Source organism: Glycine soja, chromosome 2 (genome assembly GCF_004193775.1).
Source record: "Glycine soja cultivar W05 chromosome 2, ASM419377v2, whole genome shotgun sequence".
NCBI lineage: Eukaryota > Viridiplantae > Streptophyta > Magnoliopsida > Fabales > Fabaceae > Glycine > Glycine soja.
In genome coordinates this window covers 39,099,287-39,126,754 of record NC_041003.1, presented here as the reverse complement: position 1 = coordinate 39,126,754, position 27,468 = coordinate 39,099,287, and the positions used below count along the sequence as shown (strand labels likewise).

Genomic DNA, 27,468 nt, shown 5'->3' with positions numbered 1-27,468 from the left:
CTCAATGGTTAATTAATTAAATTACATGCACGTATATGTAAGGCAAAAAATACTCGGTGAACAACTAATTTGAAACTTAGTGAGACAAGGAGATAAAAGAAATATATACAATTCAAGTATAACAACTAATATGATATATGTGATAAAAACAAAGAGATACAAAATTAGTGAGTGTTAAAGAATTAATTCAACTATATTTTTTAATTTTCTGCACTGGTGATTGCTTGGAGAGATAAAATATTCACCTATTATTTTTCGAAAACTGGAGAAGTATTAGACCTGATCTAGTATAAAATAATCTAAAAATCCAAGTAAACTTCTTTTAAGATTATTAAAAATCAATAAATTACTAATAAATATAATAACGAAAAATTGTTATTCCCATGTTAGTAAATTTAAATGACGGGACTTTTAAAATTGGTAATATTTTTCTTATTGTTTTTATAATTAAAATTACAATTTCTTTTTGTTAACTTTTACTAAATTTTATTACAAGTAAAATAAAACTTCGTACTCAAAACAAACCACAAAAAACTTAAGAAATTAAATGTAATTATTTTTTGTCTTAAATTAAATTATATGTCAAATAATACTTCAGACGCAAAAACCATTAACAAAAAGGCTTACAAATAATTACTACTAATATTTTTTAAATTTAAAATGTAATTTACAAAATTAATACACTTAAATTTGAACTTCAAATTTCATTCTAACCATAATATTTGTTACTTCAAAATAAAAAATTTGTGCATCATAAATAAACAAAATGAAAGAAAACTTTATTTAAATAAATATAAAACATCCTTACTATAGAATCAAACTTCAAAACTCTTTCTTCCTCTTTCACAATACTTTCTTCAGTCTCAAATTTATGCAAGTGCTGAGTGTGATTGAAGTTTGTTCTATTTAAAGAAATTTTTTAGCAAAAAGCTACATACGTAAATTTACACACCATTATTAAAGTAATTCTGTATGGAAGTCACCTCCTAGATGCCTAGCTCTTTAAGTTGTCATGCATGTGATTTCTGATTTCCCTATCCAATACAGTGCCCTATTCTCCTCCCTAGCCTGCATAAAAAAAATTTCAGTGCATGTGAACCCTAGCTGCATCAGATCAGGCTTGAGTCTTATCATTCAGCATCACCGTCCAAGCTTCAGTCCCATCAAACCTGTCCAAAGGTGTAACGCAGGTGCCAATGGCGGGACTGTCCACGTTGGCACGTCTCGCCAGCACCAATGGCGATACCACCTCCTCTCTCCTACTCAGCCTATCCCGCCAGCACCAATGGCGGTACCCCCTCTCCTAGTCAGCATGTCCCGCTGCTACAAATAGCGGCACCCCCTATCCCGCCATTGCCACTGGCGATTCAAGCTTCCTACCAGTGTCAATGGCGGCACCCACGTAAGGAAGAGACCCCCTCTACAATTTATTTTAAAAGAGACCCTCTTCCGTAAATTGTTTCTAAAAAAACCCATGTACAGTAAATTTACCATCAAGCTTCACACTCACAACCTCCATTTGAATTTTTTGTTGCTAATTTTTTTTTAATATCCTGTGCTGAACTTTGTTTGGGATTATGAAAACCATTGTCACGTATAGATTGTTGAATTCTCTTTTTACACATTGCTCATACGTGGTTTAGAATTGTTGGTTGTTTCATTAAAAAAAATTGTTGGCTGCAAATTAATGTTGGTCTCCTTCCGACGATGTTCATTCTTTTCACGTTCATGTTCTGGGTTGGGAACTAAAGGAACAGGGTGAAAGTAAGTTTGGAAGAATAAAAAACATAACTCCATCATGTGCCAGATTCTAGTAACAACCCAAATGTCGTTAAGGGGCAAGGGATCAATGTAATGAAATTAAGCAATTAGGGAAAGTTTGTCCAGGGTCAAAATAAAGTGTGGGGTTAAGTGTAATAAGTAATATTTATTTTTAGCTTCTGAATTGGTCATTCCAGAAGCCAAAAAAAAGGATTGCAAGAAGCAAATTGGAGGTGCAGGAAACAACAACCAAACACACATTAGTCATTATTCACTGAGTTTCAATTTTAACCAACCTAGCCCCGTCCAGGAGCAATACCTGTACAACATTTAATACAACAAACGGCAAAATGATTGCACCAGTTATTAACAGTTGAACCACTGCCCCAGTGACTTCAATGTAAATATCCCACTTAAGCTCTCATCAGAAGCCACTCTCCAACCATTAATATATTGGGCATCAATATTGTGCTCATTGAAATTTAAAAATAAAAATAAAAAAATGAACCCAGAAAGTACATATTAACAAAATTTCAATGCCCTGAGGCATAAGCATCAGCGCAACTCATCATTTGGATAATGAATGGACATTTACAGACATGAAACAGTTCTACTTGGTCATCATCATGCGGCTACAGTTGGCCCAATTTTTCCTGCATGAAAACAAGAACCAATTTTAATCCATGTTTCAGAGCAGGAAAAAAACGAATAACAAATAATAAATAAACCATCACATTTTTTTGTAAAAGGAATTTATGTAGATATTCTAATCATTTTGTCATTGAATACTAAAAATGCTGGGAAGTGAGAACAGTAAAGTTATACATAACCAACAGACAAGAAAATCTTCATACCAGTTCCGCAGTTTACCATTCCCAACCCTTAACCTACCAAACATCTAATGACACTAACAAGAAATGTATGGAAAATCAAGAGAATTTGGACACTATTCAATAGGTATAAAAAAAACCACCTACATGACCCCTCCTGATAACAAACAAACAAAAGATCTATGAAACAAATCCCAAGAACAACCTGAAGCATCTGCATTAATTTCGGATGCTGCTCCAAAAGTTGGCAAAGTTTGTCCCGATCACTCAATAAAGACTGCACATCAGAAGAGTAGAATGATAAAGATTAAAAACAGTACTAATCAAATGGTCCATCTGGCTAAAACTGAAATTATGCATGGTATCCTCCCAAAAATGCTACAATTAGAAAATACCTGAATTGCCTCTGGAGACTTGAAATACTCATGTAACGACATTGCTGCATCTTGTTGCTGCTGTGATAGAGAATTCCCTGGCTGTTGAGTATATTCAACTTGCTGCTGCTCATGTGAAAACTGTTGCTGCTGGGTTTGGTAATACGTCTGCATTGAAGGAACCTGAGGCTGTTGCAGCATCTGTAATTGATGATGCACTTGAACATTGCTTTGCACAGCCATCCCTTGCTCCAACTGCTGTAAAGCGTGGACAGGCGGCCTAAGGAGCTGAGGAGGTTGTGGTGGGCGTGGAAGCTGGGGTGGCTGGAGGGGCTGCAACTGAGTAACTGGATGCATTGACTGAAAGGAAGCTGGAGGAACAGAGATACTTTGTAAGATGCTTGGCTGGTTCTCAGTCTGTTGCTGATTTGGGGAGTTACCGAACATAGTCAATGGCATGGAAGCTGACCTACTAAAACCCGCAGACATCATTGGGGGATTTGGGTAAGATGACAATCTGGCTCCTGAAGATGAAATGGAGGCCTGGGAAAGTTCAGTGGCCCCAATACTTGTCTGATTATACATAGAAGGTTGGGAGGCAGAAGTTTTAACAGATGGTAAATTATACTGATTAGATGCAAAAGGAGGTGGTGTAGGAGGAAGGGGAGGAGCAACTCTACTAGGTCCACCAGGGGAAGACACAGAAGTCCTGGAGTATTTTGAATCTGGCACAGGAACAGAAGATGCAGCAGTTGAACCATTGATGAATGGAGATGAATAGTCTGACCGAACCTGCAAGTGTAAGGAAGAATTATAAAAGTAGTAAGTGCTTATCCAGGAGAAAAAAGAATGCATGAGGAAAAGAAGATTCATATGATTGTAGCAGCAACCAGAAAAGGAGGAAATAACTGAACAAGGAGGAAAAGTTCCTCACTTGGAATGCCACAGGACGCTGTGTGCCTGCTAGAGAATTAACAAATGGAGATGAATGACCAGGAACTGAATCTGTAGCATGCGATATTACAGGCGAGACTGTAGGTGGAGGTGGCATGGGTGGTAAAGGAGGTTGGTTGGTCAAAAACCTTTGGTCATACAATCCTTGAGAACCAGAAGCAATACCAGCATGTTGAGGACTATTCTTTAACAAGTAATTTTGGGAAACCATCCTTGAATCAGCTGGTGATTGCATAGATGTGGATGGATTATTGTAAAGAGACATTGGAAACGAAGTATTTGATGATACAGAATCATATCTGCCAGAGGGCCTAGCTTGAACATTTTTCGTGTCATCAGCCTGCTCAACATACTTCCTGTCTGAAGAAACACTTGATTCCCGAGTTAATGACATATCAGGACGTGAACCAGACATCTTTGAAGAAAATTCAGTTTGGCCATTTTCATCGATGTTAGATCCTAATGGAGTACCCATTTGAGAAAATTGACTACTATCAACGACATCACTTTCTGTTTCTTCAACAATCGAGTGAGGAGAACTTTGCTCAATAATAACTGGGGCAGGCTGTTGTAAGTCATCATCCAGCTGAGGGAATGGCAACTTGTCATCAGGGTCAGACTCCTCTCCGTCAAAAACTATATCAATTCCTTGAAGATCATCATAAAGATCTGTTTTCAATTGCTTAGATTTGTTTAACTTCTCCGTATCTGTGGGTTTTACAGGAGAAGCATCTTTTGGGTGTCCAACAGCCTCTCCCACTACTGTTGCTGAAGGGTTGTGCCGCTCCCTCTGTCTTGCCATAAATTCATCTACATGAATGGATGGAGGTCTCCCACCAGTAGATCCTGCTCGTGGCACTGATATTACATTAGTAACCCCTTCAACATTTTTCTCTCTTGCAACATAATCATCTACATGCATAGATGGTGGTCTGCTTGTATTTGGCTTGCGTTGCCGGAAGGCATCCCTACGTGTAGGACCAGAAGAAACAGCAGACTGTGCTACACCCCGTGAAAAAGCATTTTGAGAAGACATATCAGCCTGAAAACTTTCTCCTCTAGCTCGCCTTACAGGACCATCCATTGATGGAAGCTTCCTCTTGGCAGCAAGAGTTGTCTGTGTTAATCTATCTGGTAATGTTTCTGGACATTCCCAAAGAAATTTGTCGCCAAGTCCACCAACATTAAGATGATCATCAATCTTCTCAACACTGTTTTCAAGCAACTGATGTGTCTTTGAAAAAACTAGAACTTCATTTTGATGTAAAACAACATCTTCTAACTTCATGGAATCAACAGGCCTTTGCAATACTAATGACAATGATTTAACTGACTCAGAAACCTTACATCACAAATACAAAGCAGACGTTACAGAGTAATACAGGTAAAAACTATGAAAGAAGAAGCTGTGCTCAAATGGATTTATACCTGATATAATGGGATTTGTGACTGAGAGTTAACCAAACAATCATCCATAGAAGCTTTAGAACTTAACAGAGCACTAAATTCTAGTATGTAATTTATATTTTCCTCAGGAAAGCCATCTGATCTTGTCATATCATTGGAAATCCCAAAGAGGTACTTCAATGCAACAACTCTGTCGGAATTCAAACTAACCAAGAAAGAAACTGTAAATTTTCCTGCTATATGATCTAAAAGAATAACAAAAAGAAAAAGTACAGAGAATTTTTCATATGCATCACTGCCTTCCTTTCAATGCTAAGAACCTTGGGATATCAAGAGATAAAATCAAAATCTCAGAAATCTATTTTTTGAAATATTTAATCCTTTTATTGCCACTTCTTCACAAATATAGATAATAATATAGGTTCAAATTTCAGATTGTTGTTTCACCTTAAGTTCATCTTATGAAAATACACCTACAAAAAGATTTTTTTTCACTGAGAATCGGACACTATTGACACAAGGTTCTATCTTGTACCAATTGTATTCTGGATTTTCAGAGTTCTGAAATTAGCCTTTAGTTACATTAAGAACATAGATGGCAAATATACAGTAATTTGTTGTGTTTTTTAAAAGCAGTGATTCCAACCAAATACCATAAAACTGAAGCACTGTCTCGCACTACTCTTTAGGGTCTATAGATAGTTATCAATCCCAGATAAAGGTACATAGAGTCAATCCCTGAAAATGTTTAGATATGACCACTACACTGAGATTAGATATGGATTAAATAATTTATTATACACTTACATAAATACTCAATATTAAAAAATTCAAAATTAGATACAAACTCGTAACTACTAAAACAGAAAACTTTAAATTTCAAATCATTGTTTATGTTATATTATTTCTCTTCAGATATATTTTAGAATAATTATCTAAAAAGTGAAATGAAAAAGTAATACTTATAAAGTTATAATAACATATTTTAATTACATATGAAGTTAAAAAATCACATTTATATACAAAGGAATTATTTCATAATGGGCTTTCAATTTACATAAAAGATAATAAAAATTATACATGCATATATACACGCATGCACACACACACAATTTATGCTAATGAGCAATAATAGTAAACTGGTTGTATTGTTGTAAATAAATTAAGATAATAACAGATGATAAAATATATAACCAATAAAAATATATTTATTATTTTTTTAATAATTGTGTATTTTTATAATTAAAATTATATAATATTATTAGTTATTCATTATAATATATCAATATATTTCTATTGCAATATAATTTACACTAATAACATAATATTTATATATATATATGATATTATAATAATATATATGATTAATTATTTTGCTTGAAAGACACTTTTTGTATATACAACACAGTGTGATTCTATTAGTTTTCATAGAAAATTATTTTCACACATATATATTTAGGAAGATTTCATGCCTTTGGCTCCAGTACACTTCTTAAAAAAGTATAAGAACACTCTAATTTTCACAATGATGACAAGCTTAACCCAAAAATTTTACTTTAGTATTAGGATGGATGACTATAACCTTCAGTATCAGTCAGTTATTCACACTTTGTGTAGTTTCTATAGTTGAAAACTTCTATATGTCAAAATATATCAAACTATCAATTTTTTAAAAAGAAAATAATCAGGTTTCAGTTACTACCTAATTTAACCCAACAACAATTGTCTTCTGTAAATCATCACCACTACACTCAAGGAAATAGAAAACAAGAGAAGAATGGCAATGTTTTAATAACTTCAACTTCTCCATTCTAAAACTATATTGGGATATGAGCACAGACAAGTTGGAATAAATATTTTTTTCAAATCATGATATCATAAGCACATGTCTAGAAGTTAATCAGAAGCAGCAATCCAGAAACAAAATACAAAAACTTACCTGTCTCCATCCATGCAAAATTGTAGGGAACCCACAGATAATGCATAGGCAGCCTCAATTGCATAAGCTGACAAACCCTTCTTTGTATCAATCGATCTAAACAACTTCATCCAACAGCTAAGTAAAGGGGGGCATTTGATCCATTCTGCTACACTAGAGACATTATAATTTACATTCCTATCATCTTTCCGAGGCTCAAGTTCGAGAGCATGAGAGTGGATACCAAAATGAGTAGCTCCAAATGCCATTTGACCTTCACCACAAGAAGCTAATTCTTTGAAAGCTGTAAGACAAGCCAGTAACTCTTTTCCAACAGGCAGGACCTTGAAATAAAAGAACTCTTGGTTAACATTAAGAAAGCAACAAAAGAAGAACACTAAAATTTAAAACTGTTGTAAGACAATGGATTTTGGCACCCGTTTGCCCAAGGACAAGTGCTCAATTTACATGCTGGAGAAAGGCCACAATCTTCAAAAGTATATGCAGACAGTATCAGAGAGTCACCTGACAACTCTTCAAAAGATATCGTAAAATCAGGGCACAATCTTCATCACTCAATTTTTCAAAATTTTTACTGCCAGAACACCAGAAAATTCGTCACTTGGGTGTCAAACTTGAATAAAACATGATTTTTATAAGAATGTAAACTGCTCACAAGTCATCTCTTCGGGGGTAATGTCGAGAAATTTCAGAACGAAAAAGCAGCATCATAAAGTTGAATATTGGGAGACACCAACTAAAAAAATTAAAGCTGCATTTTGCAGAACTTCTATCATGAATCTGCTTTCCATCAACATCAACAATAACAAAACATCTATCCAGTACTTTTGTCAGAATCTGAAGAGTGCCCTCCCTCAACAATAGGCCCTGACAGAGAGAAAGTGAACCAGCTTTATATTATGTCAAGTTGTAAACTACTATTATCAACAATCAACAATAGTTAATAAAACTAGATTCATCAAAATAATCATAATGAAAATAAAAGACAAGAACAAAGGAAAAAGCAGATGAATAGAAGTATGCCACCTTTCCAAGTGGATGCTCCAACAGGCTGACAAGAAAATCAAGAAGCCTCAAAACCTGAAAATGGAGAAGAAAAACTCATCAAAATGTCACACTAGAAGAACTACAAGCTCCAAATTTTAGGGGCAGACAGACAGACAGGAACCTTACCTTGTATGCATCTGTATCTGATGGACATGATGATTCTGAAACATGATGAATAACTGAGGACAATGCTGGTTTTATAAGCATGGATGCATACTTAGCATTTTGGCAAGCAATTCGAATTACAAAAACACGCAGCAGATCTTGAATGACCACTAATGCCTGCCAAAAAAGCAGAATAACACAAAAATAACATTTATGCAAGCTCCACCAACAATGCCTACTTCATATTAAAAATTGGAAGTTCATTATTTAGGCAGAACTACATACAGAAACTGCATAATGTAGTATAATCTCAGCAACTTTGTCAAGATGTGGTGCCAGCTGGCCAACCAGCTTCTCTTGGTGTCCAGATTCCAAATACCAGTTGACATGCCTCTCCTTTTGAGGCCCTAAAATGTTTCCAACAGCCAACATTCTCCGTGCAGTCAACAAGGGCATTCCACTAGTCCAAAGCCATATATCTTCTTCAGGAAATAAATCAATCTTGCAATAGAAAACAAATAAGATCATAGGAGTTAATCATACAAACACAATCCAATAATCTTGAAGAACGGATGAGCACAAGTAATATATAGTATTTAAAGAAATAACACCAACAACACAACTTTGGACAGTAAAACATAAAATGGAATAGCCATACCAAAAGATAGAGCAAACTGCATGTTTCTTTTGGACCTAGAGTCAACAATGAAGTACTCTGAACGCTGGCGAGAAGGGTGTGAAAAAGACCTGGACTCCAACCATGTACTGGCCAGAAAGCAAGTGCTGATGCAACAAGATGACAGACAGCTCCATAACCAATAGCATAATCAGGATATGGAGATGATAAGTCATCTGCACATGCAGCTAGCTTGGGGCTGCAATGACCACGATTTGATCAGCATAAAGAAGTAAGATTCTCTAACCAGATGCAAAGAGAATGGAACTAATGGATACCTTATTTCGCTGTGTAATCGTAAAAGAGCATTCATTAACTTTGTATTTCGGTGTTGCTCCTTTGCTTCCTAAAATGCAACCAAAACAATCTCTATCAAAAATACTATGATTATCAACTTGTGTTACACAAGGTACTGCAAATCCAACAGATGAATCTCAGATTTATTTTTTGTTGTTTTTTATGGAAAAAAATTGTTAAGGTCAGAGAAAGGTGAAAGCAGAAAACATACAATAACAATAACAATAATAATAATAATAATAATAATAATAATAATAATAATAAATAGAAAAATAAATTAGACACCTGTAATTTCTGAAGTAGTGTAATCAATAGCACCAGAGAAGGAACCAAAAGATCAACAATGTTCAGCTCACGATTACGTTCCAGTAGTAAATCAGAAGTAGCATTGCATTCTGTACCCTCATCTACAAGGTAATCTGTTCCAAGATATGGAAAATTACATTTGCTAAGTTTTAGACAAAATAGATAATATGAAATTTCTTAACAGAAAAAAAAATGCATTACAAGTTACATATGAAAAGTACAAGTGAAGTCGGGGTAAAGAATCTAAAACACATAAACAAAATGGGGTAAAAATGCAGCAAGGATTCCCAATCCCCCCCTGCATGTCAAAAATGGCTAAGACCTCTTGAAAAATCACGGGAAAAACACCAAAAGCTAAAAATGCAATCTAACCCCTAAAGACCCAAAGTATATTTAAAACAGCAAGATGTAAATAAACGCCCTTGATTTACGTTTTGCTTCAATCAGGTGTTCATATCAATTACACTGCACACTGTCAGATAACTTGGCCACTTCTTACCAAAACCTTCAAAACAATCAATAGGCACTTGCTTATCAAAAGATGATGTGCTTAAGAACAAAAAACAGTCATTTCAATTGCTCTCTTCTCCGTCCAAGTATCATTATCCGTTTAGTTTCGAGAGATTCAGCATTTTATTAGAGAATAATATATAATGGGAACTATCAAATTATGTAAACCAAAATACCAAATACCATTAGTAAATGGAACTAACATTAAAATTTATGATTATGCAAAATTAAGATAATATAAAATGTCTGTCAAACAGCTATTTTATTGAAAACTATTCACAACATTAACTCAACAACCTGGTATGTAATGCATATCAAATATTATGAAGGGAAGGTAGGATAATTTGATGTGATAACATAATCATATAGGCAATCTATTGTAAATTTGTAATTAACTTACCATAATTGTTTGAGGACCTCTCAAGCATGAATCTGCAGTTGACTAAAATGGCATAAATAACTATTACAGCACCTTCATCATAGAGAGTTGCAGCAACAGTCTGCATTGATTAAAACTGTCATAAGAAAGGACATATAATTATAAATAGAATAATTACAAATAGATTATAACATACTGGGTTCTCGGAAATAAAAGACAAAATCCTTAATGCAGTAGTCAACTGTGCCAGAGAAGAATCACGAAGAGTGACACCGTCAAAAGACTTTTCAGATATAAACTTTCCCAGATTCTCCATAACATTAATATCAGAGCCACTGGAAGATTCTCCAACAACATTTTCAACATCAGTCAGATCTGAAACTAGGACAGTAGTTAACTGGGCATCTCCTCCAGAAGCCAATACAGCAGCATAACGCAGGAGACCAATACCCCCTTGTTTGTGGTATACTACGCCAGCATCTATCCATTCCAACAACCGTGAGGGAGCATCTTTTCTGTTGGACCCTGGAGAGGAGAAATGCAAAGCCCTATGAAGTTCCAAAGCATGTCCAATCCATGAACCCAAAGATGATGCTGTGGAATCTGTAACAATGGCTTCAATGATCTCAGCAGCTGAGTGAAATATTGTAAGATTTACCGCTGAAGATCCTGAATGCAGTAGAGTTAAAACAAGCAATTTAGACCACTAAAGAAGAAATCATGTCAATACCATGTCTGTGTATAAGAAAGAGAATAGAGTGACTTGACTACCGCTGTTTTTCCCAACAGATTCAGATTCCTTGAAGGAACTTAGTGCTTCAATTAAGATGGAAACAGCCTACAGAAAAGGAAAGAATCATAATATATAAGTGCCGGAAAATAAGCAATATATCACATATTAAAATGTCTAATACCACAAATAAAAACTCCAGTTATGTAGATCTGTAACAGAAACAGCCATTTGTAGCATTTACAGCTAATTTCTGTAACTGCATATTAGCACTGATTTTATAGAAAAAAACCACATTAAGCATGACATAAATGTTAGAGCCCAGCCCAATTTATCAGGCCCAAAAGAGCAAATGGTCCAGCATTTGTCACATGGACCCAAGGTGTGGAAGGATTACACTAGGAGACAAAAGAGGGAAGTCAGGAAGGTGTGAGGTGGGATGCTGTGCTGGTAGAGAAAGAGAATAGTTTTTTTTTTTTGCACAGCAGAGAAAGAGAATAGTAATTGTTTTAGGGATTTTTGGTTAGCATATAGGCTGTGGGTGCATGAGGAGGGTATCAGAGGTAAATCATTATGTTAGTTATGGATAGAGAGCAGTAGCTCTCTAAAGGAGCCTTGCTCTGCGGCAGTAGGAATTCTCTTCCTCTGTAATTTCCCTCATTTCATGAATAATACATATTCCCTACCTTTCTTGTTGCATCTTTTACTATTTACTTGATAGATTGGGACACTGGTTCCTACCAATCTCTAATGTGATAAGAGCTTATTGAATAAGCGCTTAATAAAGTTGTTTACTCAAAATTCCAGGTAAAATACCAAAAAAAAAAAAGAACAAACATTCACACCTTACATATATGAGTATATTACTCTGCAAAACATTATCCAGTTATCCAGTGAGTTAGTCAACAGACCATACAATCATATAGCATAAGCTTCCTGATGCAGTATTATTGTAGCTAAAATAGCTAATCATTTATGTGCATACCTCAGGAAAATTTCCTAAGGCCAATAATGCTTGGCGCCCACAATCAGATCTACAAATCATCAGCAGGTTTAAATCAGAACTTAAACTGCATTCAGAATATTTAAGATTCAATTTTAATAAGAATAAGGCAATTGGCACCGTGAGAGCGTAGAGAGTTCCCAGACAACCCATAAGAACTCTTCCGATTGCGGATTCGATGAAAGCAAACTATCAATGGCATTAACCTAGGGCAAGCATAGAAATTATCCCAATTAGATACAAGCCAGAAACAAAATTAAAATTTAAGGGGGAAAAAAGCAGCAGAAAGAGAGACAAAGCAAACAGTGGGGTTGAGGACATTATAATTTTGTTGTTCAACTAACCATTTTTAAATGCATCTCAATTATCATTCCTATCTCCAGTGGACTACAAAAGAAACCCTTTGAAATCAAAATGGAGGCATATCGAAGAGGAATACAATCTTCCTTGTTGCCTCGGTGACCACTCCTAAGAGCATGGATTAATGTACTAGAAAGTTCGGGATCCTGCAATAGGAATATCAAGCCTACAATGGTAGGGGAAAGTGAATGAAATTACTTGATATTTCGCTTGCTTCTTTCTAATAATTGATGAAAACAGTGTGTGTGAGTGTGTTAATTGTAGCCAACCTGAACGACAAAAAAGAAATGATAGAATCACGGCCTCAATGGATGACGTGACATCCATGAAGATTTCCATTGCATGGCCACTCTCCATGCGCAGTTTAGATGATGACAACAATGCAGTTGATAATGAAAGAAAACCCCTCTCCTGCATCCAAGATAATATGAGAATAGGAATAATTAAAAGCATGAGTGTAATAAATACTTGTAAAAACAGAAATCAGTCCCCAGCTCTCATATTCAAATACCATCTTCCTTTACTTATATACAGACAAGAATGCAGATTTCACTTAATAGAGACACGTGATGTTAAGTTTAACAAGCTGCATTCCGACCAGAGCAGGCAAAATTTCCAGAAAAAACTTGTCCTGAAAAAATGGTATACCTTCAAAAGTCCCAATAAATGGGAATCAATATCACAATCTGAAAAGCAACAACTTGAAGAGCTAATCAAGCTGGAAGTTGTTTTATATGACAACAATCCATCTGTTTGACCAGTAATCAGTGATCTGCTTGCACAAGCTATAGGAGAAGGATCTTCAATTGGACCACGTGAATTTATCAATTTCTGCATTAGTACTTGTCAACAAACATTAACAATAAACTTATTCTGAGTTAAAATTACAAATTACTACTACAAAATGCAAAGAAATAAAACTACCTAAGTAGTGGGGAAAAATAAAATTCTGCATACTACTAATTTCTAATACTACAAAAGCTATATTGAATTAAAACTGACCAGGAGCTTTCTGAGCAGAATTTCAGAAGAGCTGAGCATATTCAATGTAACATCTGTAACCCTGCCAACAGTACTGATGTTTCCCAGCACAGAAAGAACTGCAGACTGGCAAAAATTAAATTACTACAAGATAAAGATGAAGTTCAGAAATGCAAAGAAACATTTATCACAAGCACAATCATGGAAGTAATACCTCATATCTTGAAGCAATTTCATAAAATCGTAAGCGATGAAGCAAATAGGTCGCAAGAGAAGCAACATCGTGACGAGGTTTTGATAATATCAACTTCAACAAATGACTATAACCTTCACTGATACTAGAGGGGATACTGTCATCTTCCCGGGGCCACCAACCTAAAAAGGCTTCACATCCAACTGAATACCTAGTAGCCCGCTCTACAACACCAAGAAGCAATAGCATAATAGTAGTAGAATTTTGCCCATCCTTGGAAAAAAACAATGCAAGCTGCTCCATTCCCCCACTACTAACAAATTGAAAGCCACTCTTTCTACCAGAACAAAGCAAATAAGCCATGCTCAATCCTAATAGGGCATGCTCACTCTGCAGTAAAGCATATGAATACATAAGCAGGGGGGAAAAAGAAAAACAAGCAAATAAATAAGCAATAAAGGGGGAAACGCATTTCTAGGATTCTAACTTTCTCTACTAATAGGAAGCTGCTGGTAGAAGATTTGACAAGAAAACAAAATATTACCTGAGAAAGGCAGTGATCTCCTATACAGGAAGAGTTCCTTTGAAAATGAAAGTACTGGTTAAACATATCCACCAAAGTTTTGGAATCCAACATTTCAGCATCCATTTCAAGATAATAGGCATCTGATGAACACTCAGAAGATTCACTCCTAAATTTTTTATGAAGAACCTTATAAACCTCAAGAAGCTCTTTTCTTGCCTCATCAACAACAATGTGCAACTCTTCCAAATTCTCAGATCTCTTCCGCATCTGATATCTCCCACCGATTGATTCACATATGTCACTGGAAATGTAAGAAGAGATTGCAGACACTACAGTATTTACAATTTTATGTCCAGCATCCCCAAGATCTGAAAACTCCAAAAATTTTAACATCAACCCTAGAAAAAGATTGACTTCAACAGAAATATCTGTTGCAGGAACTGGAATAGACAACACATTCAGATATGAACGTGAATCATCAATTGTAAAACTAGTAGAGCGTAATGCTGGTGGCAGGTCTTCAAGCTTCCCCTCAGTAGAATCAACAAGATCAGTCAACGCATTGTCATCAATATCAATGTTAAACTGACCCAGATCCTCAGCTGTGTTGCCATATATAACCAAACTTAGACTGCGATAGCTGCCCCTTACAACTAGATGACTAGTAACAACAGCCTGAGAAAGAGAGAGAAGTACTGAAACACCAATAACAGTATAAATACTTTTGATAGAAAAATAATTATAGACTGTTTCCCAATCACTTTTTTTTAAATAATCATTTTATCAAACTCACTCGGGAAATTAGCAAAAAAAGCAATTATTTTTCCAAAATAAACTAATACAAACAGAAGCTTGGGCAATTTAGTAAGACATCAGGAGGATAAAGCATCCACCAAACATCTTTAGCAAATCAATGAAAGGAAAAATAATATTATACATTAGCATGTATGATAAGAAAACAGGAACCACGCGTACCCAAAATTTCAATCATATTCTTTTCACTAATATTAATCATCAAACTTAATCTATTATATTGGATCAATTCATGTCAAACGATCTCCAAAACACTAATATTTACTTAACTATTCTTTTATCAAAAGAAAAGAACTTAGAATTAGAAGTTTGTCATACAAAATTTATTTTTCATCACACGAGATACGTTTTTACATCTGTAAAAAAAACCCAAAACTCAATAACTGCATAATACAATTAGTAGATCAAACTGAGAAATATAAGTATATAACAACATTAATGTACTTTTAAACAAATCCTTATCCAACAGAAAAAGCAGCACAAGTAAAGATTCAAACAGTCAAAGTAACCAGGAGCCAGACACTTAATATTAGCCAGATTAGAAAATAGTCTAAAATTTCATAAATACCTCTACTTCTAGTACATTTGACGAAGAGTGTGAATAGAGAAAGGGCTGACAAAGTCTTCTAAACCTCGTCTCTCCCTCACAGTGAACAAACACCTCTATCGCAAATGATGGAGGTGAAGTTGCCCTGAAAAGGTCAGCAGCAATTAACTAAATAATTTCAAAAACTTCAACAATCATCCAAAATCATAACTGCAAAATAATCCTTAGAACCAATTAAGCATGAGCAACACCAAGCCAGAGTGCATCTGGGTAAACAACTTACTTTAGCACTTATTCTAAGCTTATCACACAAGACCTCATATCATAAGCTTAACCATGAAGCTTACAGAAATAAGCTAAAGAAAAGCTTACATTGATAACATTCACCAATCAGCATGAAACATATAGAAACAAGATTGTAAAAAAACTTATAAGGTCATAAGCCATTTTCATAAGCACAAATAAGTGGGTGTTTGGAAGCCCATCCCATTCTCTTCAAAATCATGTAATGTTCATGTTAACATGAAAGATAGAACAAATGTGGTTAAGATAGCTTCAAAAGTTCATCTCTCATAATGGGTTGGACGCGCAACTAAACATACTGTAAACTTCCTATAAACTCTTCCAAACACTCCCAAAGTATATAAAGTGTTCTTTCTACATTCAATTACTCAATGTGATCTTCTAAAACAAGCATGAGCAACCACAAACTACATCACATTTTGGAACAACAAAACAAATCCAACTCTTAACACCAAGCAAGTATCTACACGATTCAGCCCATTCTTCTATCGTTTCAAACCAATTTCAAAAGGACACACTAAAAAAAAGAACATACCCAACAAGTGTCACTGCTTGAGCAACTGATGACGCACTCTGTTCCAGAAACTCACACGCGGTGATAACAATGGGCTCCGAAAACATAACCTGCAAGAAAGAAACAACTCTTAGTTCCCACACCCAACAATACAAAAACCCATGAAACCCTAACAACAACATCAACTCAGTTCCCCCACTGAAACACATTCTAATCCACACAATAACTACGGTGAGGAAGAGTAGCAAGTAGCGAGAGCACCAGCCGCGCTTAAATCTTAACCAAAACAATTAATTCAATTTTTTTTCTACCAAGCAATGCAATTGAAAGAACGAAGTAGCGATAAACGACAGTGGAAAGTGGCGTTACCTCGTCGACGTACTCGTCGAGATGCGGGTGAACGAAGTTTTGGGCGAAGAGGACGCATGGCTCGGGTCGACCCATGAGGAAATTGGGATCGAGAGAAAGAGGAACATGCAAATTTGAAATTCTAGGGTTTATGTTGGCGCCTCTCTCTCTCTCTCTCTCTCTCTCTCTCTCTCTTTCTCTCTCTCTCTCTCTCTTACTTACCAGTTGATGCAGATTCGTTTTAAGGTTCAGCGCTCGTCGCCGACCTCCGAAAATGAGAGAGACAGACAGTGCTTAAGGAGAGGGAAAGGAAATTTTGTGTTTTTTATTTTAATTTATTTTCATTTTAGTTTTATTACTTGAATTCAAAAATAATAATCTTAATCCACTTAAAAATTTATTATCTTAATTTAATGTTTAACTCAAATCAAAAACAAACAGATGCATATTTGTAACAAAAAAATACAAGAAATAAAAAGCAAATAAATTTTATTAATTTCAATTTCCTAATATTAAAAGGTATATTATTATAAAAACAAATCTACTTTTATATTACAATTTAGTAAACTCTTGGTACAGTGACTCGTATACATGTTGCATCGGCAATCTGTTTGACCTATCAAAACAATTAAATTATTTGTAAAAATTAAGTGATTGGTGTAGATGGAGTTATATATTCTAAAAATAAAATACCACGCCTAAATTTTTTCTATATAAAATATAAGTCTTCTTTAAAAGAATCTTTAGTTTGTTTTTTTTGCTTTTTTTTCTGAATAGGCTGGAGTAAACCTGCTTCTTTATTTAGTTTTTAAACAAGTATTTTCTTCCTATTATTTATTTTTGTTCTCATAATTTATAAACGAAGAAGCACGTTTTACTTTTATATCAATTTTTTTTCATGTAAGTCTAGAAATTTATCATCGGGAGTTTTTTATTGTCATTGTTGTTGAAGTCAAAAATTACGAACACGATTAAAATTTATGCGACGTAGCAGTTACTAACCTAAAAGTTTTATTCGCAATGTCTCATGCAAACCTCACACGACACCACACGAACGTCTTAACAAAACTAGAGTTATAGAACACGCAAAGAAAAAATGATTAACCCGAGAGTAAAGAAGGAGAAAGCTTAATAGAGAAGAGAAAACAAAGAAAAGCAAAGAGGAAGCAAAAAAGAAGTCAATGGTCTTATTTCCTTTTAAAATCATTTTTCAAAAAAAACTTCAGCCAACTTCTTTTTTTCTTTTATCGCCAATAATGAGCCTATAATTGTCATTGTCTCCCTCTTGATTTTCACTTTTATTGACATTGATAGGAAATTTCAAAATTTGAATTTAAATGTCACTTGTCCATTTAATTAAATATTTTTTAAGAAAATTCTTTCAAAATATTTATTAAAATTACAACATCTCCCACATATTTCAAAAAAATAAATTGCATTTAATAAATAAAAGAAAATTCCTGGATCAACATGAGATGTAATGCATCAATCCTGGTATAGCAAGCTATATGAACCAGACCTAGACTAATAGGACTTAACACATAGTGTAGTTGGTGTAGCAAGCTATATGAACCAAAAAACATTTGGCATGTGATAGTGGTCTACCAATCACAAGACACCCCCACAGTCTTTGTTGTTATTGTTGTGTTGTGCTACTAGGCCATGTGCATGCCCGATATTCATGAGTGCTATAGAGATCTCGCCAAGATCTCATGCAAGTCGTCCCACTTGACACTCATATAGGTGATTTCATCAAGTGCATGCTGCAAATCATATACCACCCATAAGGGATATAAAGATCATTAAAAACTTTATAAGATGTAAAGCTTTCTCAAACACATAAAGTTTACTATAAAGTTTATCCTCTCATTTATGCAACACTAACACTTTCTCACACCATAGGAAGGGACTAAAAGCAAATTGATAGAAATCAATTTGAGTGTTACCAGAACTAACAAGTGACTTGTTTTTACCCATATGAACCTTCTTCATGGGACCTCCAATTACAAAGGTTGGGTTACCATCACTTGTTTGTTTTCAAGTGGCTTAAGTCTCATTCCCTTCGATGTTTCTAATATCATATTCCTCCCTAAGGGTTTTGTCAAAAGATCTACTAAGTTTCCTTCTATCTTCACATAATCTATGGAAATCGTTCCATCTTTTAGCAGTTGCATAACCACATTATGTCTCAGTTGTATATGCCTATTTTCCCATTAAATGTTTTATTCTTAGCCATAACTATCGCTGACTGGGAATCACAATGCATAGATATTGATGGGCCGGTTTCATTCCCAAAGGAATGTTAGCTAAGGAGTTTTTCAACCACTCAGCCTCACTACCAACCATTTCTAAAGCAACAAACTTTAACTCCATTATTGATCCAGCAATAATAGTTTGTCTGGCTGATTTTCAAGCTATCGCACCACCACCAAGAGTAAACACATAACCACTAGTGGATTTTGTCTCATCTGAATCAGAGATCCAGTTAGCATCGTTATACCCTTCAAGTACCGCAGGAAATCCATTATATTCAATACCATAATCCATGGTACCTCACAAATATCTCATGAGTCTAACAAATGCATCCCAATGGTCATGATTAAGACTATAGGTATATCTACTCAATCTACCTACTGCATATACAATATCAAATCTAGAAAAGTTCATCAAATGCAGTACACTCCCAATGATTTGGGCATATTGAGTTTGGGCAATTGATTCTCCTCTACTTTTCTTTAATTGAGAGTTAACATCATAAGGGATACTCACTAACTCAAAGTCATAATATTTATACTTCCTAAGAAGTTTCTCAACATAATGCTCTTGGTATAGTAATATACTATCTCCTTTCCTTATAATTTTAACTCCCAAAATAAAACTTGCTTCACCCATGTCTTTTATATCAAATTTAGATGCTAAGAAAGATTTAATTTTAAAAACTATGTCATTGCATGTACCAAAAATAAGCATGTCATCCACATACAAGCATATAATAACATGATCATCATTCATAGACTTTGTATGCACGCATCTATCAGCATTACTACTAGAAAAACCATCAACAAGTAAAGTCTCATTAAATTTTTATGCCATTGTTTTGGCACTTGTTTTAAACCATATAGGGATTTCATAAGTTTGCACACTTTGTTCTCTTGACAGTCCACCACACTCCCCTCAAGTTGAGTCATATATATATCTTCCTCTAAATCACCATTCAAGAAAGTTGTCTTAACATCCATCTGATGAATCACTAACTTATGGATTGTAGCTAAGGCTATCAAAATCCTAATGGAGGAAATCCTTGTAATAGGTGCAAAGGTATGAAAAAAATCTATGTTAGGTTTCTGAGTAAACCCTTTAGGAACCAACCTTGCCTTGTACTTATCTATAGATCCATCAAGGTTATACTTTCTCTTAAAGATCCATTTACATCCAATAGAATTTGCACCCTCAGGTAGATCTACTAAAGTGCATGTATTATTTTTTTTAATAGAGTCAATTCCGGTCCTAATGGCTTGCTCCCAAAGGTTTGCATCTGAAGAACTAATAGCTTCTGAAAAATTAAAGGGATCATCCTTAATAAGATATATATAAAAGTTATCTCCAAAAGATTTTTCTGTCCTATGTCTTTACTTCTCCTCAAATCCTCGTTTATAGGTTCACTATAGGTTTCAACTAGTTGTTCAAGACTAGAAACGATATTGGAACTAGCCTTAGACCTCAAAAGGAAAACGTCCTCGAAGAATTTCACATTCTTAGTCTCCATGATGATGTCACACTCAACCATATCACCCTTTAGAACTAGAAATCTATAAGCAACATTATGTTCAACATAACCAATAAACAAATAATCAAAAGTCTTAGATCCTATTTTCCTTTTCTTTGGATTGAGTAACATCACTTTGGCTAGGCACCCCCACACTCTCAACTATTTGAGGTTTGGTTTATATCATTTCCATAACTCATAAGAGCTTAAACTTGTTTAGGATTCTATTTTGTAAAAAACAAGTAGGCAAGAAGACTTCACCCCAAAGGTTGTTAGGAGCAGAGGAACTAACAAGTAAAGCATTTATCATTTCCTTAAGGGTTCTATTTTTCCTTTCAGCTGCGCCCTTTGACTCAGGTGAATATGGGGGGGTTACTTCATGAATTATACCTTCTTTTTCACAAAGTCATTAAACAAAGTGTACTCATGATAACCGTTGTGCATAAGTAGATTATGTAATTAAAACATATAGATATTATCAATATTCTCCTCTTTTGTTGCTTCTTTTCGTGTGAATCTTTGGAATATTGGCATCCTCTGAGTTTTTGTGCAGTAGACGCCTAAAATGTTATATTTATATTGTTTTTACTGGTTTTTGTTTTGTAGAAACACAAGTAAGGGATTGGAAGAGAAGTTGAAGCCTAAGGATTTGCACTTAGCGCACCAGGCTCTCTTAGCGAGCTGTAGTCGCTTAGTAAGAAGATCCCGCTTAGCGTGAAGAAGCTGCTCAGAGAGCCTAAAGTCATGCAAAGTTTAGTGCAAGTTGCGCGCTTAACGCCCAATCACTTACTCATGCTTAGCATGGAAATCGCGAAAATCTCATATCATAATGGTTTTAAGTGAAAAAGAGGAGAATAAGAATATGAGACTTCAGAAAAGACACAATACAAAACCTTAGAGCTCAAGGAAGAAGAAAAAGACAACCATTGGGGGCCACTCCTTATCCACACATTCATCTTCCTTCCATTTCCCTTCATATTTCCATGCTTTATGTATAGGCTAAACAACACATTGGGAAGCTTTCCACTAAACTCTCTTGATGTAATGACTCTCATTATCTATTTAATGTTATTACTAGTTTCATTGTCTCTTTCTGTGCTTATTCACATGTATTTGGTTTGATCACCCATTTATATGTTATATTAGGGTTTAGGCATTGAAAAATGTTTTTAATCCTTGGAACCAGAAAGAACATCCGAATGCTTCATTGTAGGGATAGTGTGAGGTGGTTTAACCTGTTTATACATTTCTATTAGTCATGCGGTTCAACTAATTTAGTTCTTGAGGGATTAAGAAAGGAATTAGGTTCTCTCATGTGAGGAATCACGGTTAGAGTACTTTAATAGATGTAGGTGATAACTATAATAATATTAAATAGAGAAAAATTAACTATATCACGTCAAGACAAGTTTCGATAGGAAGCCCTTAACATATTCAACTCTTGTGTTCATAATTCTTTGCCATTTCCAGTGTTCGTTTTCCTTGCTCAGTCTTAGTTTAGAATCATATAAATATCTAATTTACAAACAAAATGATTCAAATTGAACTTCTTAAATCCATTCATTAATTGCACAAAAATTAGATATATGTCATCTCAAGTACAAACAAAATCACTATGGAAACGATACTCGGTCTTACCGTTTTAAAGTACTACTTGGACGAATTAGTGCACTTGTCAATGAGTTAACAACTCACCATCCGTATCTGATATTAGCCTCTTGCTTTTTCTATTTAGTAGATTTTCAACTTCGGTTTTATAAGATAAGAACATATTGTGGAAGCAATGACTTCCAAGATTATTTTGATGATGCCAAAGAATCAAGAGTCAAAAAGCTTCAAGAATCAAGTTTCAAAGAATCAAGATTCAAGAATAATCAAGTTTCAAGATTCAATCAAGTTTCAAGAATCAAGATTCAAGAATAATCAAGATCAAGATTCAAGACTTAAGATTCAAGAATCAAGAGAAGACTCTATCAAGATAAGTATTAAAAAAGTTTTTCAAAACATTGAGTAACACAAGAATTTTTTACAAAATCTTTTACCAAAGAGTTTTACTCTTTGGTAATCGATTACCAGAAGGTAGTAATCGATTACCAGAAGGTAGTAATCGATTGCCAGTAGTCAACATTACTGATTTACAAAGCTGTAATCGATTACCATAATCATGTAATCGATTACCAATGTTTTAAAACGTTAGATTTCAAATTTCAAGAGTCACAACTTGTGATAAAACTTTTTCAAATCATTTCAAACTTGTGTAATCGATTACACAATACTTGTAATCGATTACCAGTGTTTCTAAATGTTTTGATTTTCAAATTTAAACATGAAGAGTCACATCTGTTGATGTGTAATCGATAACACCTTGATGGTGATCGATTACCAGTGACTGATTTCGAAAAATAAATTTCCAAAAGTCACAATTCTTAAAGTGACTTGTTTCTGAAGATTTTTTCAAAAGTCACAACTTTTTAAGTAACTATTTTTCAAAAGAGTCACAATTTTTAAAAGGTGACTAGTTTTAAAGAAATTGCCAAAGAGTCACAAACTTTAACTTGAGTCATCAAATGATTATAAATATGTGACCATGACATGAATTTTATATAACGTTTTTTTAGAGAACTTTCTGATTCATTTCTCTTCACCTTTCTAAAAGTTTTTGTTCAATACTTTCTCTTTCAAGAAAAGTTCATTGACCAAAAACTTGTGCTATTCTTTTTCTTCATTCCTTTTCCCTCTTGCCAAAAGAATCGAAGGACTAACCGTCCGAGTTCTTTTGTGTCTCCCTTCTCCCTCTTCCAAGAGAATTCAAATGACTAATCGCCTGATAATTCTTTTGATTCTTCCATTCCCCTTAAACAAAAGATTTCAAAGGACTAACCGTCTGAGATATCTTTTGTTTTCCCTTACAAAGATTCAAAGGACTAACCGCCTGAGAATTCTTTATCCTAACATATTGGAGGATACATCCTTTGTGGCACAAATAGAGGGTACATCTACTTGGGTTGTTATAATGAGAACAAGAGAGAGTACATCTCTTGTGGATCAGTTCAAGTGGAGGATACATCCACTTGGTTGTTCAAAGAGAACAAGGGAGGGTACATCCCTTGTGGATCTTTGGCTTGTAAAGGATTTTACAAGGTTGAAAGAAATCTCAAGAACCGTTGGTTGCTTGGGAACTGGATGTAGGCACGGGTTGTGGCCGAACCAATATAAATCTTGTGTTTGTCTTCTTCTTCCCTACGCTTTTTAATTTCCGCTGTGTAATTTTATTTCCACTTTACTTTTGTCTACGTTATTGTTTTTGTTCTTTACTTCCTCATAACTTAGTAGTAAAGCCTAATTGAATCTAGTAATATTAAGAAGGATAATTTTTTAATTAGTCAAGACATATTAATAATTAATTCAACCTCTCCCTCTTCTTAATTATTCCGAGGCCACTTGATCCAGCACACATCAAATGCTTCATCTTTGTGTCTAATTAGATAAACATTAGTATATCTAAAGTAATCATCCATAGAGGTTACAAAGTAACTTTTACCTCCTCTTGTCTTAGTTTGTTTTAAGTCAACAAGATCAAAATGAATTAAGCCTAGCAGTTCAGTTTCATGTTGTACAGAAGGACATGATTTCTTAGTTAATTTTGATTCAGCATATATTTCACATTTCTTACTTTGTTTATCATGCATATTAATTAAACCTAGTCGTTGCAATTTCATAGCATACATTGGATTAACATGTTATAATCTAGCATGTCGTATATCATAAGAATCAATCAAGTAAGCCGAAGAAGATGCATTCTCATTAATCATTTTAGAAACATTAAGTACAAAGAGACCCTGATCACAATAACCCTTCCCCACAAATATATTATTCTTGGTCATAATTATCTTATCAGACTCAAAGGATATCTTTACCCCAACATTTCCCAACAATGCTATAGAAATAAGGTTAACTCTGATAGAAGGAACATGTAGCACATTATTCAAAGCCGGTGTTTTCCTAGATGTGAGCTTAAGAAGAACTTTCCCCTTTCCTTGAACCGAAATAGTTCTCAAATCACTAAGATAAACTTGTTCTTCTCCATCCCCCACATAATGTAAGGGGTAAACATACTCTTATTAGCACAAATATGCCTGATAGCCCCAGAGTCTACCACCTATTTGTTCACATTGGTGACAACATTCACTTGAGAAATGACCGCAGCAATAATGCCATCTCCCTCAACCAGGTTAGCCCTCGGCTTATAAGGATTGTCATTTCTTACAACTTTGTACCTGCACTTAGGAGCAAAATGTCTTGGCTTCCCACAAACAAAACATGCTCCTTTTTTTCTTGAAAGAAGGATTAGAAGCAGGAGCATGTGGGATGGGATTAGAAGGAGCAACATGTAGGCTATTATATTTGTACTTATTCTTGTTATTGTGATTAGTTTTGTTGGCATACCTCTTATGAAATGGTTTGTCTTGTATCGTGTTTGCTTTGGCAGACATTGCTTTGGTCCTTGTTGCAACATTTTCCTTCTTATTTGTATCTTCAATGATAATGTGGGTGATAAGGTTTGACAGTGACATCTATTTGTGCCTGTGCTTTAACTGTTGTTTATAGTCTGTCCAAGACTCTAGCAGCTTCTCAATTAGGAGTTTAGAAACGAACTTGTCAGGTAGAGAGATGTTTTCAGTTTTTAGGTCTTCCAGCAGCTTGTGGTATTTGTTGATTTGTATCTTGATATCTTTTTCTTCGTTCATGGTCCAGCGGTAGTAGTTAGCGATGATGAATATTTGTCTAACCACGTCCTAGACAGTGAATTTGAGTATGAGAGAGTACCATATCTCTTTGGATTTCTTGTAAGAGCAGTAGACATCGAAAAGATCATTAGACAAGGCACTTAGCAAAGTGTGACAACATACCTTATTAGCTCGAACCCATTGTTAAGGTTGAGTGGCATCAACAACGACATCATGTTTGGGAGTGGAAAAAGCAAAGACAACTCCATGCATGTCCAGCAAGGTATGAACGCATTCCTTCCTATGACGAAGATTTTGGCCATTGAAGACCTCAATTTTTGAGATATCAAGCAATGGCTTAGCAAAGATTGTTGTCAGTGGCGTGGGGTTGGAAGCCTCAACATTGTTGACAGGTTTTGCGGCTTCAGCCATGAAAGATAAACCTTTTAGATTGTTGTTACTAAAGTCAAAAATCACGAACACAGTCAAACTTCCTGAGGTGTGGCCATCATTGACCTAAAAGGTTTATCCGCGGTGTCCCACGCAAACCTTCCAGGATATAACAAAAACGTCTTAGCAAAGCTAAGGTTATAGAACTCGTAAAGAAAAAATGATTGACCGAGGAGTAAAGAGGGAGAAGGCTTAATAGAGGCAAAAAGAAAATAAAGAGAAGCAAAGAAGCAACAAAGAAGAAGCCAATGGTCTCATTTTCTTTTAAAATCATTTTTCAAAAAAAAAAAAAAAACTTTAGCCAAACTTTTTTTTTCTTTTATCACCAATAATGAGCTTATAATTGTTATTGTCCTCCTCTTGATTTCCACTTTTATTGGCATTAATAGAAAATTTGAATTTCAAAATTTAAATTTAAATGTCATAACTTCCCATTTAATTAAATATTTTTTAAGAAAATTCTTTTGAAATAATTATTAAAATTACAATTTTTTTTTCCATCTTAAATATGTTTTCATTGCCTTAAACTTAGGGTAAGATTGTTTTTGTTTTCTCATTTAAAATTGATCTTTTTAATAATGTAATTTGAAAAGAAAAGAAAAAGCCTATTATAGTCCTACTAAAAAAATATTTTTAAAATTACTAGATCTAAAGAGATTAATTTTAAATTTAGGGGACCAAAAACAAACTTACTCCAAATGTAAAGAATTAAAAATATATTTAAATCTTTCTTCCTTTCCAAATTCCATTATGTTCCATGTTCTTATAATAAAAAATTGTATCCCAAAGTCATTTCTTATGCCTTGGATGTCGGGGTACGTTACGATTAGGGGAGATTAATCAAAACCATTATGTCTGAGTGAATCGAAGACATGATCATTGGACTATTCATAAAGAAGTAGATGTTTTGATCATGTTCTCAAGAAATATTTGGCATGCCTTGAAGCTGGACGAGGATGAGGATTTCTATCACACCCACGCTATTGATGGGGTGTTATCAAACATCAACAAAACTAGCGACACTCTTTTTGCAGTCACTTATTGGATCTTATGGAAGGTGCATAATGCTTCAATCTTTCAGGGATATTGTTTGGAGCTTCTGAAATATTTGCTGCAAAATTCATACACTCCATTCAGACATTGTTACTCACTGTCAAAGTCAGAAAACTCACACTATGGGGGCTAGCTACAATAGTTGGGAGCCTCCTAATTTTCCTTTTGTTAAGCTCAACACGGGTGGGAGATCGTTTGGTAATTCGGGAGCAACTAGTTTTGGTGGAATTCTTTGAAATCATTTGGGGAACTTCATCTTTTGTTTTGTCGGATCATATGGTGTTTCAACTATCCTCCAAGCTGAGACAGCACAAAGTAAATTTTTTTATTTGAATAAATATTTATTTTTGCTCTCATAAAAAAATAGATTTTGTTCCTAGAAGATAATTTTTTTAATAACATGAATGCAAATAGTTATAAAAGATAAAAGAAAAAAAATAAGTTGATATTAATTTCATCTGCTTTATCGTTTTAAGTTTTACTATTTTTAATTTTTTATTATCATTTTTAATAAAACCTATATAATTTTTTGTATGAGAAAATATTAGATCATTTTTTCTCCTCTCCAA

The 27,468-nt window shown here is 34.5% G+C and overlaps 1 protein-coding gene across 1 annotated transcript; it reads right to left on the bottom strand.

The window, feature by feature from the left end:
* Window positions 1-1,995: 1,995 nt before the first annotated feature.
* LOC114393730 (protein virilizer homolog) lies at window positions 1,996-17,209 on the bottom strand. Its single transcript, XM_028355156.1, has 28 exons — window positions 16,925-17,209; window positions 16,577-16,665; window positions 15,760-15,883; window positions 14,397-15,053; window positions 13,874-14,242; window positions 13,681-13,785; window positions 13,327-13,509; window positions 12,948-13,089; window positions 12,663-12,844; window positions 12,439-12,524; window positions 12,301-12,349; window positions 11,357-11,423; window positions 10,782-11,254; window positions 10,607-10,706; window positions 9,676-9,809; window positions 9,372-9,439; window positions 9,076-9,292; window positions 8,703-8,918; window positions 8,439-8,594; window positions 8,292-8,345; window positions 7,921-8,132; window positions 7,770-7,839; window positions 7,266-7,588; window positions 5,348-5,531; window positions 3,900-5,261; window positions 2,987-3,757; window positions 2,797-2,868; window positions 1,996-2,414 (listed from the first exon to the last, which is right to left on the bottom strand). Exons 1-28 carry the CDS (start codon window positions 16,997-16,999, stop codon window positions 2,394-2,396), a joined length of 6,561 nt encoding a protein of 2,186 aa, XP_028210957.1. The 5' UTR covers window positions 17,000-17,209; the 3' UTR covers window positions 1,996-2,393.
* Between the last annotated feature and the right edge of the window lie 10,259 nt (window positions 17,210-27,468).

Bases quoted from the DNA above. Each gene is read 5' to 3' on its own strand.
- LOC114393730 (XM_028355156.1), bottom strand. From the start codon at position 16,999: ATGGGTCGACCCGAGCCATGCGTCCTCTTCGCCCAAAACTTCGTTCAC. The intron at 15,884-16,576 runs GTATGTTCTTTT...TGACCTTTTCAG, and splicing joins CAAGCAGTGACACTTGTTGG to GGCAACTTCACCTCCATCAT. The intron at 9,440-9,675 runs GTGTCTAATTTA...GTTGCATTTTAG, and splicing joins CACTACTTCAGAAATTACAG to GAAGCAAAGGAGCAACACCG.